The sequence below is a fragment of the Heterocephalus glaber genome, unplaced genomic scaffold (assembly GCF_053883595.1).
Source record: "Heterocephalus glaber isolate CG9 unplaced genomic scaffold, H.glaber_assembly_v1.0 deba00001613, whole genome shotgun sequence".
Lineage (NCBI taxonomy): Eukaryota > Metazoa > Chordata > Mammalia > Rodentia > Bathyergidae > Heterocephalus > Heterocephalus glaber.
Genome location: NW_028258384.1, coordinates 8,118,377 through 8,138,089, shown reverse-complemented (window position 1 = coordinate 8,138,089; position 19,713 = coordinate 8,118,377). Strand labels below are relative to the sequence as shown.

The window sequence follows — 19,713 nt, the reverse complement described above, 5'->3', positions numbered from 1 at the left end:
TTGTGACATGGATGAACCTGAAAGATGTTAAGTTAAATGAAATATTCCAATCATAGAAACACAAATACTGTATATTCTCATTCACATGTAAAATCTAAGAAAATTGAGCTCATAGAAGTAGAGCATAGATTGGTGGTAACAAAGCATATTCTTACTTCCCCTGAATTCACCATTCAAAAGTGAAACTAACCGGATCTAGACACCAATTCTATGCTGAAGTAGATAACTGATAAACCAATGTAGTCAAATCATATATAGCAAGATTTACACTTTACATTTGGAAATAACCTCAAAATACTAGTTAAAACAATCAAGGAGTCAAATAGGTATTTTTTTTTATCACAAAACAACTAAAATAACTTGTGTCAGTCATCTGATTCATGTGAAAGAAAGTAAGTCTTCAACTGTATTCAAATCTTATCATGTAATTCTATATAGGGTAGTCCAGTTGCTTCTATTTTAAGTATTTTATAGTCAAATTCTATGATTATTCATTGGTTCCAGCCATAGGAAACACGAACAGGTTTGTGAATCTGAGCGAAGAAAACATGTTTTTTAATTAAGTCAAATAAATTCACATATTCCACAAATATTTATTGAGCACATACTATATACTAAGCACTGTTCTTGGTGTTAGAAATGTAAGGGTACACAAAACAGACTATGACATAGTTTTTACTATCTATAGGAACTATCTTTCAGAAAAAAAGAAAAATTAATTTATTTGCATCTATGACATTCCAATAGCATTAATCCAGAATATATTTCACCATATATTATTAGTATATTATCATTATATGAAAATGTATTTCACTTCCTCATATACATAGCATAAGCTCTTTTAGAACAAAGATTATTCTTACACATTTTGTATCTTCTATAGCTGAGCCTCACATATGTAGGCAGGCTAGTAGTTTCTATTATGTTCCACTCAGGAAATAAGATTCTAAGCCATAGTTCAAATATAGCATCTCTGGGACCTGGAATCAAATCACCTGGAAAACAACAATTTTGTGAAGACAAAAAAGGAATTATGTGTCTACGAATCAGGAGCAAGCTTACAGGAAAACTAGAAACTAAAAAGAATCCTGACAATGGAGGATAATGCAGAGAAAAGAATGAAGGAGCCTGGGAAGCTAACCCCAGGTCCCTGGGAGGGGCCATGTCTCTACTAACACAAAGTAAGCTCAAAGAGGTTTGGCAGCTTCAGGAAGAAACCATCAGGCCAGGCCAGCAGTGCTAGTACCAATAAAAGCCCACAGTTATTGTGAACTGCAAAAACAACATGGGGTTTTCCTCTGAAATTAACTTCTTCCACATGGCAAGCTAAAGCCAGTGAACAAACTCAGTGCAGGGCCCACATATTTGAGTGTTTAATCAAGAGCAATTTGGGGAAGGAGATAATTGTTTAAAGACAGCTATAGAACAGCTACAGAACAATTATATACTTCAAAGTTTCTTGGGTTATCTTACCATAGTGACTGGGTGGGAGATGGCCACAACAGACAATCATCAAAAGGGTGTAGGCTAGATATAGACTCCCTGAGAAGGTGAAGCTTAAGCTGGAAAGGACACAGGGTTCCTGCCGTCTGACCTGAGAAGCTAGGCTGGTCATGAGTGTGTTTTAGAGGGGCTGGGTCTAGAAGTGCTGGCAATAAGTCCAGCAGACTGCTTGATGCTCTTTCCCCACTCTAGGGCTTGCATCCAACACAGAGCTCAGTGGTCTGTTTGCTTTCCTTATCTGCCAATGTGATCAGGGATATGCCTCAGCTTAGATGGTTGCCACCACGTGGCATGTACAGAATGAGGCCTCTGAAACCAGAGTGGGTACCTCACAGTCCCACAGAACATAAAGCAAAGTACAGAAAACCCTGACTTGGGATACACAGAGGAACACAGAAACTGGGAAGAAACCATTCAAACACACTAGTATTACTATTAAGCTTTATTAATATTTCTTAGTTGATTCTATGTTATTATTATTGAATTCTTTTTATTGTTAATGGTTGTATAATTCTTGTGTTTAATAGATTTTACTGTATGTCAATACAGTGAGTTCCCAACTTAGAAATATTTGAGTTGAGAACTTTCACAGATACAAACAGATCTCGTATTACAAACATTCATAGATGCAAAGAAATTGCAGAAGTATCCACATGTCTGTTGGATATTATCACCATTGTGTTATCATGTGTTTACTGTACAGTGCAATAGTATACAGTAGTACAGTGCTCAATCAGAGACCAGAGTGGAAGCAAGAGAAAAAGCAGTGGTGATCTGTAGGGGACTGCCAGGAAGTACTAAGCAATATACATTGTATATTTGTGTCAGAAGTGTGTAAGACTCACTTTGTTGTACTTACAAACTTTCTCCAGGAATGGAACTCATTTGTAAGTCAAATACTTACTGTATTTGGTTTGTCTTGTATCTATATTATAATTACAGTTCTCTTTTCTATTGTTAAAGGTGGTACAGTGGTAGATTTCATTGATTCTTATGGTATGGCAATATCCAGTAGTCTTTGACTTTAATATTGTTGATAGATAGTGTAAGGGTGACATAGTTGTTACTATTAATTGGTTTTTACCTTATGCCAATATCTGCTTTGTCTTTGTGTAATCGACATTACTATGTTTCATTTCCAGAGTATTGGATGCTGGGCCAATTACAATGCATCTTCATGTTCCAAAATTAATGAAAGTGACATATCAGAGTCAAAATTCTAAAAGTCCAATACAAGGACAGAATTTTAAAAGCTATTAGAGAAAAGCAACATACCACATATAAAGGTAAACCCATTGGAATTATAATAGACTTCTCAACACAAATCTTAAAGGGCAGGAGAGCTTGGAGTGAAGGGTTTCAAGCCTTAAAGTACAAGAACCTTCCAACTCATATTGACATATCTGGCAAAACAATTTGTCAAAATTAATGGAGAAATCAAGTCTTTCTATGACAAAGAGCACCTTAAGAAATGCATGACCACCAAACCAGTAATCCAAAAAATTCTCAAGGATATTCTAGAAACAATGAAGCTAAAAATGTCGAATATCTAAGGAATGAATACATCAGGTATGGTGAGCAGTTTAGAAGAAAAGGAATTCACGACAAAAAATAATGTAGTGACAAGAATGTGTCAATACCTTCCAGTAACAATTCTCAATATGAATGATCTTAACTACCCAATCAAAAGAAACATATTGGCAACCTGTATCAATAAACAACACCCAAAGGCATGCTGTGCACAAGAAATCACATTTAGTCAAAAAAAAAAAAAAACTTCACAAACTAAAAAGCAAAGGATGAAAAACAATATTCCATGCAATGGGAACCCAGAAACAAGGAGGAATAGTTATATTAGTTTCAAACAAACACAGTTCAAGCCAAAAATGATCAAAAAAGGCACACAAGGTCAGCACCTCGTGGTTAAGGGAACATTCATCAAGACAAAATAAAAATTATAAATATATATGCACCAAACATGGATACATTCACCTTCATAAAACAAACACCACTGGTTGTAAAAGATAATATAAACATCAACACAATTATAGTGGGGAATATGTGAATGTCATGACAAATAGATCAACTAGCTATAAAGTCAAAAAAGAAATATCAAAGTTGAACCATGACACTGAACAAATGAGCTTAATGGATTTTTACAAAGAGTGTGCCACCCAACAACAGAATACATATTCTTCTCAGCGACATATGGAACTTTCTCCAAAATATACCACATACTAGTCCATAAAGCATACTTAAACAAGAACAAAAGGACTGAAAATTTCCCATGCATATTATTAGATCACAATACAATGAAGTTAGAAATCAATGGCAAAAGAAACATCAGAACTTATGCAAACCTCTGGAAATTAAATTATACAATCTTGAACAATCAGTGGGTCACAAAAATTCAAAGAAGAAGGCAGTTCTTAGAATCAAATAATACCGATAAATATACCAGAATGTATGAGACACATGGAAAGCAGTTATAAGAATGATGTTTACAGCTGTGAACTCCCACATCAGAAAAACAGAGCAAGTTAGAACAAATAACCCAATGGTGCGTGAACAGATGGTACAAAAACAAGAAGAATTCAAATCCAAACCAAGTACGAGGAAGGATATTATAAAGATCTGAGCAAAAATTAATGAAATTTAGATTTATAAACAAGGTATCGATCAATCGATAAGCTGCTTCTTTCAAAGAATGAAGAAAATAAACCCTTAGTCAATCTTACCAGAAACAGAAAAGATCCATATCAATGCAATTAGCAACAAAAAAGGGAAAATCACAACAGACATGGCCAAAATCCTGAAAATTATTGGTAACCTATGTAGAAAATCTGTACTCCAATTGGAAAATCCAGAAAAAATAGATTCCTCAATAGATATGAATTGTGAAGATAAAAACCCTGAATAATCAATTATAGGCAATGAAATTGAGGCAGTCATGAAAAAAACCTACCAACCGAGAAAAGTCCAGGACATCAGGAATTCACTGCTGTAATCTATAAGAACTTCAGTAAAGATATAATGCTAATATGCCTCAAACTCTTTAATAAAATTAAAAGGGAAGGAGTACTACGAAACTCATTTCTAGAAGCTAAAATTATTTTGATTCCAACACAAACAAGGGCTCAGCTAAGAAAGAAAACTACAGGCCAAATTCTTTAATAAACATTTTAAAAATCCTTAATAAGATACTAGTCAGCATAATGGAATAATTCATCAAAAAAATCATCATCATGACCAAGCAGGCTTCATTTCATGGATGCAAGGATGGCTGAAAATAAGCAAATCAATAAATGTAATATACCACATTAAACAGAAGCAAGGACAGAAAGCACATGATCATCTCAACAGATGCAGAAAAAGTCTAGCAAAATTTAACATCTGTTCGTGATTAAAAAAACAGATGGGAGTGTAGACTGGTGCAACCACTGTGGAAATCAGTATGGAGATACCTCAAAGAACTAAGACTGGAAGTCCCATTTGACCCAGCTATTCCCCTGCTGGGTATCTTCCTCCAAAGAATTAAAAGAATCATACGACAGTGAGGGGCCAGGGATTTAGCTCAGTGGTTTTATCGCCTGCTGTGCAAGTGCAAGTATCTGAGTTCAATCCCCGGTACCAAAAAAAGCATCATACCACAGTGATATATGTGCATCCAAGTTCATGGCAGCACAATTTGTAATAGCTAAAACTTAGAAGCAGCCCAATTGCCAATCAACTGGAGACTGGATAAATAAAATGTGTTTTTTTTAATAAAATGGAGTACTACTCAGCCATAAAAAATAAGAAATTAGAGACATTTATTGCTAAATGGATGCACATTGAGGCAATACTCTTAAGTGAAATAAAAAGGACACACATGTGTAAATACCAAATAGTTTATCTCGTGTGAGAAACTAAAAGTGTAAATAAGGACTAAAAGGTATAATAGATAATGTGAAATAGGAAGAAAAGGGGCAAAGGGGAAGGGGAAGTGGGAGGGGTAGGGGAAAGGAAAGAAGGGAATGGAATTAATATGAGAAAATGAATAAATAGAAACAAAGTCTTTGTAAATAGGGAGGGATGGAGGGGTTGAAGGGAGGGCAGGGGAAGAGGAAAAAATAAGAACCAAGAGAGATTATGTAAAAGTCCAAATTTCCAATGATGAATGTGATTATACTGTATACCTAAAATGTACCAATAAAATAAAATTTTTTTTCAAAACCCTTAAGAGAATAGATATAGAAGTACCTCATCTCAATCTGATAAAAGCCAGTTATTATAAGCTTTTGCCAACATCATGTTAAGTGGAGGAAAACTGAAAGCTTTTCCTCTAAAATGAGAAATAAGACTAGGATATACACTATTGCCACTCCTGTTCAATAGAGTACTTGATACTTCAGCTACAGCAATCAGGGAAGAGCATGAAATAAAAGAGATACATATAAGAAAGGTAAAGTTCAAAGTATCCTTATTCACAGACAATATGATCCCTTATATAGAAGTACTAAAACATTCTACCAAAAGACTCCTAAAACTGATAAATTCAGCAAGGCAGGACAGAAAATCAGCAGACAATAATCAATAGTGTTTCTGCACACTAGTAAGTGAACCCATGGAGAAAGAAATTAGGAAATAATACCACTCACAATAGCTTTAAGAAAAATTAAATATAATTGCTTCTTGGCCTTTTGGCTAAGATCAAGTGAAGAAAAATTAAATACTTAGGGATTAACCTACCAAATAAAGTGAAAGACTTCAATAACAAAAAATATAGTACTGTGAAAAAGGAAATTCAAGATGACAAAAGAAAATGGAAAGATCCCCTATTCCTGGATAGGCAAAATAAATATTGTCAAAATGCCCACATTTCCAAAACATATACAGATTTAATGTAATCTCAATGAAAATACCAACAACATACCTCATAAAACTACAAAAAAACTCCTAAAATTGGAACCAGAAGAGACCGAAAATAGGAAAAGCAAACCTGGATAACAAAAACAAAGCAGGAGACCTCACAATCTCACATTTCAAAATTATATGACAAAGCTACAGTGGTAAAAGCAGAATGGTACTGGTGCAAAAACAGACATGTGGATCAATGGAACAAAATAGATAATGCAAAAACAACCCCTGACACATTTAGCTGTCTGATCTTTGACAAATGAGCCAAAAAAAACATACAATGCAGTCAAAATGGTGCTGGGAAAATTGCCTATCCACATGCAGAAGATTTAATCTAGACCCATATCTCTCACCATATACTTAAATAAAACCAAAATGGATCAAAGACCTATGTATTAACACATAAACACTTAATCTGCTACAAGACAAAAGACACAAAACTCTTGGAGACATAGGCATAGGCAAGGATTTTGTGAAAAAGACTCCTGATTGTACAAGAAATAATATCAAGAATTAACAAGTGGGATTACACCAAGTTAAAAAGCTTCTGCACAGCTGCCACCTCCTTAGCACAGAAGGCAGTGTGTCAATCTCATAATCTAAAAAAGCTTCTGCACAACAAAAGAAACAACCAACAGAGTGAAGAGACAACCTACAAAATGGAAGAGAAATTGTCAGCTATCCCTCAGATGACTAATATCTAGAAGTATAAAGAAGAAAAAGTTAAATTCCCCCCAAATAAAAGACCAAATCAAAAACTTGTCAAATGAAATGAATATACTCTTCTCAGAAAAAGATAAATACATGAAAAAATGTTCAGCATCTCTGGACATTACAGAAATACAAATTAAAAGAACACTGAGATTCCATCTTTCTCTAGAAAGAATGTCTATCACCAAGAAATCAAATAATAACAAATGTTGTCAAGGGTATAGAGGAAAAAAGAATCCTTCTGAAGAAGGAATTGTTGTGAATGTAAATTAGCAAAACCACTATTGGAATCAACATGGAGATCCTTCAAAATGGAAAACTACAAATCTCATTTGAACCAGCTATTCCCTTTCTAGATATCTTCCTAAAAAGAGTTAAAAGATATCACATTACAGAGATCCATGTAAACTCAATGTTTATAGCTGCACAATTTTTAAGAGCTAAGTCTTGGAAGTGGCTCATATATCCATCAATAGATTAATGGATAAAGAAAGTGTGGTATTTATATACAATGGAATACTACTCTGTCATAAAGAAGGATAAACGTGAGTCATTTTTAGAAAAATGTATGCACCTTGAACCCATAACGTTAAGTTAACTAAGTCAGATACACAAGCATAAGTACCTCATAGTTTCTCTTATATGAGAAACCCAAAGTATGAATAAATTAAAGACCAAAATAATAGAGATAAATTATGGGAAACACAATGATAGATAAGGACTTTTAAGATAAATGAATCTGATGCTGGAAAAATAAAAGGGTGTGAAGAGAAGGGGGATAAAGAAGGGAATTGAAATGTGTTATGTACCAATTCCCTTCAGCGACTCTAATCATTGTATATTACAAATGTACTAATAACAGTAAAAAAATATTAAACAAAGAAAAAATAGTTAAGGGGACCAATAGATGGAGAGAAGGGAGAGGAAAGGAGAATGTAAAATGTATTAAGCTGTATTATGTACATGTACCGACTCCCCATAATGAATGTAATCACTGTGTATTGCAAACAAGTACTAATAAAAATAAAAATTAAAGAAGATATAGTTTAGTGGCATTCAACAGAATATAATTTTCTATCCGGGAGTTATCTGACAATGTTTGGTGAAATTTTCAGTTGTGCACAACTTGAGGAGTTATGGCCTCTTGTGGATCGCAGCTAGAGATTCTGCTAATGATCCTACAGTGCTCAGGGAAAACCCTTACCACAAAGAACTGTCAACTTAAAATGTAAGTAGTGCCAAACTTTAGAAACCCTGAGACAGGTGAGTAAAGGGAATTAGTAGGGAGTGCTAATTATAAACTGTCATGGAGATGAGAGTCATATAAGAGCGTGTGTGTTAACTCAGAGATCAGCAATACCAGAATGTGCTACCAAAACTAAATGTAAAGGAGAAAGTTAAGAAGCATGTGTTACAGAGCCTACGAACTGTGTGACATGTGATAGTCGATAGCACAAACAAGACGCAACCACTGTCACATACACCTCCAGAAACAAGAGAGGGTGATATACCTTGGTTTCTCCCTCCTCCTGTGTTACCGTCTTCCGACCAGTGCCTCCCAATACTGTCCAAACCCAATAGGAAGCAAGTTGACAACAGAGGCTGGGAAATGCAATAATGAGAGGTAATCCTCCAATAATACAGAATAGAGCAAGAAAAGAATAAAGAAGTGATATCTAAGTAAACAGGAAAATCAACATTAAGAGAATAGGAGCTTCAGAGTAAGGCATATCTAGGTTTGAATCCTAGTTACATCACTGATTACTAGTTTTGAGACTTAGGAAACCAGCTGACCTTTTCTAAGCCTCATATGATTTATCTACAAAGTGGAATTATCAATACCTATTCTCATGGGATTGGTATGAGAGCTGATTACAAAGAATATCGTGCTCACTTCGGCAGCACATATACTAAAAATATAATAAAAGAATATAGCAAATCATTGACATATGCATTTTCAATAAATAATTGCTCTATGCTCTTTATCCTAAGAATTTATAAAATTAAAAGTATTAATTGTGATCGTTAAACTCCTTTGTGCCAGACACAAAGCAGGCACTCAATAGAGGTTGGATTCCTTTTCCATTAACAAACATGTTTTCATTACTTGAGTCTCACTTCCACGCCTTCATTTCAATCTTCTCATTTCTCAGTGATACTTGCCTTATTACATAGCACACTCCATTCTCCAGCAGTGTGGCTTCTCAGGGAGAAGTAAACTAAATAAATGTGGCTTCTCAAATGAACACTTATAATTCAAATGTATTTATTTTCAAATTCAAATAATTGAAATTGCTGCTTCAAAAGGAGATAATAGCATATTGTTTATTTTTAAAGGAGGTAAAAGTAGGAATTTTTCCCAGTTTCTCTTTTTCATTAGTACACGTTTGCAGTACATAATGATTAAATTCCTTGTGGGAAGTTGGTATATGTACATAACACATCTTAATTCTCTTTTTTTTTTTTTGGTACTGGGGATCGAACTTGGGTCCCTGCACTTGCGCAGCAGGCTGCGACACCACTGAGCTAAATCCTCAGTCTTAATTCTCTTTTTATCCCCTTCCCCCATCCCCTCCCTCCATCTCTTGATCTACTTTCCATGTGAGAAAGAACTACCTCCCTACTTCCTATTATCTATCTCTTTTAAATTTTGGGTTGCTCATATAAGGGAACTGTATTAAGCTTGTATATCTGGTCTATTTCACTTAATATTATGGTTTCAAAGTGCAACCATTTTCTTACAAATGACTCAAATTTATCCTTTCTTATGGTAGAGAAGCCCTTCATCGTGCATAAATGCCACATTTCTTTATATTTTGAATGTTTTTATGACAAAGAATGATAATTCTTGAGGAAATAGCTATGTTTACTCTGATTTGGACATTACACAGTATATACATTTATCACAATATCACATAGTACCCTATCAAGATGTATGCAATTATGTGTCAGTTTTAAAAAATAAAATTTATAGAAAGAGAGGTCACAACAACATGCTGGTTTAAATTTGACTGGCTAACTTTAGATGACTCTTCCAGTCCCTGAGATTTGCAACTGGTAGAAATTTCATATTCTAAAACAGCCTAAGCCCCTTCACTTTATATAGAGTATATCCTTGCACATTGCCTTGTTGGGAGTAAAAGTTGAAATCTCCATGCTCCTCCTTGTAACTGACAAACTAAGAGAGAAAATATTTTGCACCAACGAACTTTCCTGTTTCTGTCCTGTTCGTCCCTTAATTGTTCTGAGTTGTCACATAAAGACTCAATATCAAAACATGGCATTCTTACTCTTATAGAAATCTATGAGGTAAGAGGATTTAGACTGGTACCTCTATAAACATACATTTTCAGCCACGCTAAACTGGAGAACCCTGCATTATAAGTATTTCTTTACTCCAAATTCCTATAGCTCTTATATATAGTTTCTATACTGTACCATCCCTCTAAATATTGCAGATATTTATGATTCTTCCCCTACCTCATTTCCAATCAGCTGCAAAAGTGTATTTTATATGTCTTTGGAGTATATGGTGCCTAAAATGACCATAGGCTATAGAAGTTACTTAAATATACAGTGAATGAAAAATTAAGAATGAATGCAACTACTCCTTGGTTAAAATGAAGATTCAATGAGTTGAGATGACATATTGAAAGCCTATATCACAGGTTTGGCTTCCCTCATTTCTTGCATGAGTTCAATTTGCTACTTAAAAATTTGAGAAAATCCCTTACTGACACCAACATGCCAATATTACTAGCTTCAAAAATAAAGTAATGGCCAGGGATTTACCTCAGTGGTACCGCACCTGACTGAGAAGCGCAAAGTCCTGAGTTCGATCCCTGATACCAAAAAAAAAAAAAAAAACCCCAAAACAAATAAACAAACAAAAAGAAAGTAAGATATTCTTCTTCTTAATTAATCTTAATTTAAGTAACTAAAGTAGACAACTTCTTTTCAGAGGCTTCTCCAGACACACCAGAGGCAATAATTGTTCTGGTTGGAATCAAGATGAAGAAATAGAAAGTCAACTTTAGGTTTAGGTTTGTATTTACACATTTATAAATACTCTTTTTACAAATGACTCATCTGTTTGCCTCCCAGTAGAATGCAAACTACTCCAGTTGCTAAGGGTGGGAGCAGTGGGCAAATTACTGTATAGAGGAAAAATGACGACATCCAAGTTTGAGGGTCAGGGTAAAAACAGGATAGATTTAGTGGAATCTATTGAAAAAACAAAATGAAAATTATTTCCTTACCCCTCGGTACTGGCTTTCATTGAAAATCTGAGGTGGCAAGGGATACCCTGTGGCTGGTCGACTGTTTTCAGGTACATTTTCTCTCATCCACTTCCGATTCTCTTCATTGGCTGCAATATCTTTTTCTTCAAATCCTATTTTGTTGGCTTCTAAGAAACCAAGCACATCTTGCTGTTTCTTCTTAATCTAAGAAAGACCCAAAGGACAAGAAATCATATTGCTGAGCAAATAGCTTTTGTAATTTTTATTTTTCAAATTCAGCAAAAGTCAGTGTATGTGAGCTAGCAGAAAATAAATTCAAACATGTATCAAAATTTGTGGTTTCAAAATAGATATGTTTATTCTTCATTACTGTCTGGCTCAACAAGTGGGTTGAAGAATAGCCTATAGGTCCTTTTAATCAAATTTTTTCCTTTTCCCACTGAAAAGACCCCTATCTAGTAATACTGAAGCAAGGTTAGCTGATGCATGTCAATAACAAAAAGAAGTGTAGTTAATTCAAAAGTATGTGTAGTGGAAGCTATGATGATTTACAAGCCTCAGTTTCAGTCCTTGTTCAAACTCTTTCCAAATGACTTACCATTTTAACAAGCATAGTCATCAGAAATGAATTTTTGCTTGACAGCAACACAAAGCTGGAAGTCACTCACATCTCAGTTTTCATTGTTCAGGACAGAAACTGAATGAGAAGACTAAGCTTGACTGAATACTAAACTTGGAACATAATTCTACCACTCATTAGTGCTTAACAAGTGCTGCTAAGATATGTTTATAGGTGCCTGTTCTATCGTTTTTCCTTGATTAATATTATACCTGAGATAGCTTTGAAAATAGTAAAATTAACATAATTTTTCTTTTCATATGTATGTTTGAAAACCTGAGTTCACAGATCTATACATAGTAATTTCCCCATATTTAAAACCATTACTTCATACTTCTGAGCTGAAAAGAACAATCAGTAAGCAAATTTATTCATGGAATTATAGTAAAAGGACACACTGGGCAGAAGCATCAAAATATATATAAAGAAGCAGGCCTGCTAATGGGAATCAAAATTCAAACAATGAACACCTCCCACCCCCCAGCACACACACATGCATACATGTAGTGTTACAGCTTGTATCTAGATGTCCTCCCAAAGCCTCCTGAGGTCATAGGTGGGGTTTTCTGGAGGTGGCTGGATCTAAGGTGTATGATGCTGAGATTAAGTGTGTGATTCTGAGATTAAGGGTACAATGCTGGGATAAAGGGTGCCCTACCCTCGGTGTGAGTAGCAGCACCCAAAAGGCAGGTGGCCTGGAAGGGCAGGCTGCTGCTTCACTGCTTTGTTGGGTGGAGACTGTCCTGCTTTGCCATGGACTATTTCTCCTCTGCAATGCTTCTCTGCCATGCCACCCTGCCTTGGAGCCAGCCAACTATGGACTAAAACCTCTACAAACTGTGAGCCAAAAAAAACCTTTTCTCTTTTAACTTTGGGTATTTTGTCTTAGCAATGAGAAAAGTAACTAAGATATGTACAGAGGTTGCACTATTTCCAAGTTGTTTGCGACTTTGGTAAATATTTTTTTCTCATCACATAATCCCAGGAAATCATTCTCAATTTTTTACAAAACAAAGGAATTTATAAAAGCTATTTTGGTCAGAGAACTGAATGTACTTTATTTTTATTTTATTTTTTTTTATTATTAAATTCTTTTATTGGTACATTGTAGGAATACAACACAATTACATTTCTCACTGGGAATTGTACCTTTACATGATGCCTCTTGGTTCTTATTTTTTCCCCATTTCTAGCCCTCCCTTCATGCCCTCCACCTTTCCCTATTTACAAAGACTTTATTTCCATTTTTGCCATTTCTCATCATTTTTCCTTTCCCTTCTTTCCTTTCCCCTGCCTTTCCCCTGCCTCTCCCACTCCCCCTACCCCTTTGGACCTCTTTTTCCTATTTTACATTATCGATTATTCATTCTAATCATTGGTACATTTTAGGTATACAATATAATGACATTCATCACTGGAAATTTGCAACTTTACATAGTCTCTCTTGGTTCTTATTTTTCACCCTTGCCCACCCCTCCCTTCAACCCCTCCATTCCTCCCTATTTACAAAGATTTTGTTCCTATTTTTCCATTTTCTCATATTAATCCCATTCCCTTCTATCCTTTCCCCTAGCCCTCCCACTTTCTTCCCCTTTACCCCTTTTCTTCCTATTTCACATTACCTTTAGTATTTCACATATTTAGTCCTTATTTACGCTTTCAGTTTCTCAGACCACAGAAACTATTCGGTATTTATTCATGTGTGTCCTATTTATTTCACTTAAGAGTATCACCTCAATGTGCATCCACTTAGCTATAAATGTAGGTAATTTCTCATTTTTTATTACTGAGTAGTACTCCATTTATAAAAAAAACCACATTTTCTTTATCCAGTCTCCAGTTGATGGGCATTTGGGCTGTTTCCAAGTCTTAGCTATTAACAACTGTGCTGCTACAAACATGAGTGTACATATTTCACTGTGGTATGACGCTTTTAATTCTTTGGGGAAGATACCCAGCAGGGGAATAGCTGGGTCAAATGGGACTTCCAGTCCTAGTTCTTTGAGGTAATTCCATACTGATTTCCACAGTGGTTGCACCAGTCTACACTCCCACCAGCAATGGAGCAGGGTTCCTCTTTCTCCACAGCCCTGCCAGCATTTGTTATTGGTTGATTTCATGATGGCAACCATTCTTTCTGGAGTGAAGTGGAATCTCAGCATTGTTTTCATTTGCATCTCTGGAATGACCAGTGATGTTGAACATTTTTTCATGTATTTATTTGCTCTTTCTACTTCTTTGTCTGAGAAATGTCTGTTCATTTCAGATGCCCATTTTCGGATTGGGTCTTTGAACTTGGGAGGTCTGATCTTTTTAAGTTCTTTATAGATTCAAGATAGTAGACCTTTGTCTGAGGAAGAGCGGGTGAAGATATTTTCCCACATTGTGGGTTTTCTCTTCACACTGCTGGTGGTTTCTCTTGCTGTGCAGAAGCCTTTTAATACGAAGAGATCCCACTTGTTGATTGTTTGTGCTAGTTCACAGACAACTGAGGTTCTGTTCATAAAATATTTTCCTACACCGATGTCTTCAAGGATTCTACCTAACCTCTGTTCCAACTGGTTCAGAGTTTCTATTTTAATATTTAGATCTTTAATCCATTTTGATTTGAGTTTAGTTCATGGAAAGAGATACAGGTCTAGTTTTAATCTTTGGCAAGTTGAAGCCCAATTTTTGCAGCACCATTTATTAAAGAGGCTATCTTTCCTCCAGTGGGGGGTGTTTGGCTCCTTTATTGAAGATGAGATGGCTGAGTGTGTCTGGCATTGTTTCTGCATCTTCTAATCTGTTCCACTGTTCCTCAAGTCTGTTTCTTTGCCAGTACCATGCTGTTTTATCACAGTAGCTTTGTAGTATACTTGCAGGTTGGGGATTGTGATACCCCTGCCATGTCCCTGTTACCTAGAATTACTTTTGCTATTCTGGGTCTCTTCTTGTTCCAAATGAATTTTTGTATTGTTTTCTCGAGGTCTATCAAGTATGCTCCTGGGATCTCAATTGGAATTGCATTAAATCTATATAGCAGTTTTGGAAGTATGGCCATTTTCACTATATTAATCCTTCCTACCCAGGAGCAGGGGATGTCTGTCCATTTTCTGATATCATCTTCAATCTCTCTTTTCAGAGTGCCATAGTTTTCAGAGAAGAGGTCTTTGAATTTTTTCGTTAGGATGATTCCTAGGTATTTCAGTTTTTTGGATGCTATTGTGAAAGCAATCATTTGCCCTATTTCTCTCTCAGTGAGTCTGTCATTGGTGGAAAGGAAAGCTACTGATTTTTGTGTGTTGACCTTGTAACCAGCAACTTGACTGAATTTGGTAATTAAGTCTAGAAGACTTTTGGTGGAGTTCTTGGGGTCTTCTATATAGAGTATCATGTCATCTGCAAATAATGACAATTTGACCTCTTCATTACCTATCTTTATTCCTTTTATTTCTTTCTCTTGTCTAATTGCCATGGCTAATGTTTCCAGAACTATATTGAACAAGAGTGGTGATAGTGGACATCCTTGTCTTGTTCCTGATTTTAGTGTGAAGGCTTTCAGTTTGTGACCATTTAGTTATGATATTGGCTGTTGGTTTTTCATAGATGGCTGCTATCAGTTTGAGGTAGAGAACATCTATTCCAATTTTTTGGAGGGTTTTTATCATAAATGCATGTTGGATTTTGTCAAATGCTTTTTCTGTGTCTATGGAGATAATCATATGGTTTTTGTCCTTGGTTCTATTGATATAGTGTATTACATTGATTGATTTTTGTATATTGAAACATCCCTGCATCCCTGGGATGAATCCCACTTGATCAGGGTGTATGATCTTCTTGATGATCTTCTGCATTCTGTTTGCCAGTATCTTATTAAGGATTTTTGCATCTATGTTCATTAGTGAGATTGGCCTATAGTTCTCTTTTTCAGTTGGGTCTTTCTCTGCTTTGGGGATCAAGGTGATGCTTGCTTCCAGGAATGAATTTGGGAGTATTTTTTCCCTTTCAATTTCATTGAAGAGTTTAAACAATAGTGGTAGCAGTTCCTCTCCAAATGTCTTGTAGAATTCAGCAGTAAAGCCATCAGGGCCCAGGCTTTTCTTAGTTGATAAGTTTTTAATTATGTTTTCAACTTCATTGGTTGATATTGGGTTGTTCAGAATTTTTATATCTTCTTCATTCAACTTTGGTAATTCATATGTATCTAGGAATCTGTCCATTTCTTCTGTGTTGTCCATCTTATTGGCTTATAGGTTCTGGAAGTAGGTATTGATGATCCTCTGGATTTCTGCTGGGTCTGTTGTAATTTCACCCTTTTCATTCCTAATTCCATGGATTTGGACTTTTTCTTTCCTTTTTCTGACAAGGTTGGCTAAGGGTTTTTCAATTTTGTTGATTCTTTTGAAGAACCAACTCTTGGCTTCATTGATTTTTGTATCATTCTCCTAGTCTCCATTGCATTGATTTCTCCTCTGATCTTTATAATTTCCTCCTTTGTATGAGCTTTGGGGTTGTCCTGCTCTTCAGTTTTCTAGAAGCTTGAGGATCAGCATCAGGTTGTTTAATTGGGCTCATTCTGTTTTCCTAATATGCATATTCACTGCTATGAATTTCCCTCGCAAGACTGCTTTCATTGTGTCCCATAGATTCCAATATGTTGTATTGTCAGTGTCATTTAATTGAAGCAACTGTCTAATTTCTTCTTTAATTTCCTCTGTGAACCATTGGTTTTTCAGAAGTGTGTTGTTCAATTTCCACGTGTTTATGAAATTTTTCCAGTTTCTTTTGCTATGGATCTCCAATTTCATCGCACTATGGTCTGATAATGTACAGGGGATAGCTTCAATTCCTTTGTACTTACTTAAACATGTTCTATGTGTGAGTATGTGGTCTATTTTGGAGAATGACCCATGTGCAGCTGAGAAGAATGTGTATTCTGATTTTGTGGAGTGGAAGACTCTGTAAACATCTGTTAAGTTCATTTGTTCAAGAGTTCGATTGAGTTTTAGTATTGCATTACTTATTTTTTGTCTAGTTCATCTATCTATTTGTGACAGTGGGGTGTTGAGGTGCCCCACTACAACTGTATTAGTGCATATGTGACTTTTCATGCCCGTTAGTATTTGTTTTATATAGTTGGGCACCCTAGTGTTTGGTGCATAGATATTTATGACTGTCATCTCTTCCTCTTGGATTGTTCCCTTTACAAGGATGTAGTGTCCTTCTTCATCTCTCTTCATCAGTGTTGGTTTGAAATCTACTTGATCTGCAAAGAGAATAGCTACTACTTCTTTTTTTCGGGTTCCCATCTCATGGAGTATTGTTTTCCACCTTTTAACTTTCAGTCCATGAGCTTCCTTTTGAATTAAGGGTGTTTCTTGTATGCAGCATATTGTTGGATTTTGCTTCTTGACCCATTCTGCCAGTCTATTTCTTTGGATTGGTGAATTGAGACCATTAACATTGATGGTTATAGCTGAAACATATTGACTTGTCATTGCCATGACTTTTTCTTTTTGTTGGGTTCTCCCCATTTACATTTAATTTCTTGTCATGCCAGAGGGTTCATTCTGCTTTGCTTCCTGCGGTTGTGATCCTCAATGTCTGTTCCTAGGATATTGTGAAAAATTCTTTGGAGTGCTGGTTTGGAATTCACAAAGTTCCTAAGGTGCTCTTTGTCATGAAAGTATCTTATTTCTCCATCCATTTTGAAAGATAGTTTTGCAAGGTACATCAATCTGGGTTGGAGGCTGTTTTCTTTTAGGGCTTGGAATATGTCACTCCAAGCTCTTCTTGCCTTCATGGTTTGTGTTGAGAAGTCTGCTGTGATTCTGATGGACTTTCCTTTGTATGTGATTTGTTTCTTTTCTCTGACTGCTTGGAGAACTTTGTTCTTTTGTTGTGTTTCTGGAATCTTAGCAATTATATGCCTATGTGTAGATTTTTTTTGATCAAGGCTATTTGGAGTCCTATATGCCTCACTTATCTGTATGCCAAGTTCTTTTCCCCTCCTTGGGAAGTTTTCTGCCATTATTTCTGTGAAGAGATTTTTTTATGTCATCTCCACTCTCTCCTGTTTCTTCATTGAGCCCAATCAGTCTTATGTTATTCTTCTTTGCATCATCTAGCAGCTGCTGGATTGATTTCTCATGTTCCCTTATAATTTTGAAGCAATTTTTCTTTTCCTGGTCATTCATTGCAATCTTATCTTCTACATCTGAAATTCTGTCCTCACATTGGCTCATTCTGCTGTGTAGACTTTCAATGGAGTTTTTCATGTCCTGCAAATTTATTTGCATCTGTTTTATGGATTCCATTTGTTTCTTATGTTGGGATTCCATCATGTTCCTCAGCTCCTCTCTAGATTTATTAATCATGTCTTGCACTAGGGGCACAATTTCTCCTGTTATCTGAGAAATTATTTCTGATTTCATTTTTTCCAGATCCCCTTTTTTTGCCAGTTCAGTGGGTCCAGGTGGTTGAGTATCAGAGTGTTTCATCTCATTTCCCTTTGGGGTTGCTGTAGGTGATCTGGAAATACGGTTTTGAGACTTATTTACATGTTTTCTCATTTAGACTGGGGCAGGTGGCTGTTAGCACCTGCACGGATTACCTCCTCTGAGCTGGGAGAGGGGGGACAGGGGCCGGGAGCAGCGGTAGCGATGGTGAATCAAAAGCCCTTTCCTGTGGGGCCAGGAGCAGCATGAGGGATGGTGACCGGGAAGCCCCTTCCTCTGGACCAGGAGCAGTGGGATGGTGGCTCAGAAGCCCCTACCTCTGGGCTGGGAGCGTTGGGAGGGATGGTGGCCCAGGAGCCCCTTCCTCTGGGCCAGGAGCAGCGGGACAGAAGGTGGCCCAAAAGCCCTTTCCTCTGGGCTGGGAGCAGCGGGAGGGATGGTGACCGGGAAGCCCCTTCCTCTGGACCAGGAGCAATGGGACAGTGGCTCAGAAGCCCCTACCTCTGGACCAGGAGCAGGGGGGACTCAGTACCTTGATCTGGTGGTCTGGTGTCCTCTGCGTCTTTGTAGTGTGGAACCAGGTGGCTGCCTGTCTGCAGCGGGCTGATTTGGCATGTTCTACGCGACTGGGGACCTCAGTAGGGCGTGGGCAGACCTGCCTGACTGCAACGGGGTGATTCGGCATCTTTTGCGCAACTCAAATGTACTTTAAAGATCAGTTATAATCCAGTATAAGTTGCTACAAGATAATTTTCTAAAGGGAATACTATTTCCTCATTTGCATATAATATTAAACTTTACTCCCCAAAATGATATATTTGCTTCAGAATTTTGAAGAAAATCAATGTAAATCTCAATACATATGAGTTTCTAATGCAATTGACAGAAGGTTCAATTAAATCAGTGATTTTCAACCTCTATAACAGAATAAGGGATTTCAGTCGATGTGAAATGTGGCAAGTAATTTGTTAATCGTTAAAAATATTTACAAATCTGAGTAGATATAAAGATGTCCCATTAATATGGGACTTTCAGGAACCCAACATTCCAACAGATTTTTTGAGTAAATGAAGAGTTAGCAAATCTAATATGCCAGGGATTATGCATGATCTTGGTAGAGTATCATCTGTCCTGTGTGTGTAAACAAATGGCAGAAGACTTTTATTAAAAAATGCCATATTTCGGCCTTTTCCACATTATTTAATGCAATGTTTTGCTGAGGGCACTGTGTAGAGTTAAAACAGTGGCCTGGACTGGTATCAGTGGGCATGATCATATATCTTCACTGATAATCTTTACC

At 36.4% G+C, this 19,713-nt stretch overlaps 1 protein-coding gene across 2 annotated transcripts in view; it reads right to left on the bottom strand.

The window, feature by feature from the left end:
• Window positions 1-19,713, bottom strand: part of LOC101705527 (adapter SH3BGRL) — a 71,881-nt gene that overhangs the window by 11,179 nt on the left and 40,989 nt on the right. For both annotated transcript variants that reach the window (XM_021247656.2, XM_013067104.3), the window contains exon 2: window positions 11,373-11,558. In XM_021247656.2, coding sequence (XP_021103315.1) covers window positions 11,373-11,558 — 186 coding nt within the window. The remainder of the gene's footprint in view (window positions 1-11,372; window positions 11,559-19,713) is intronic.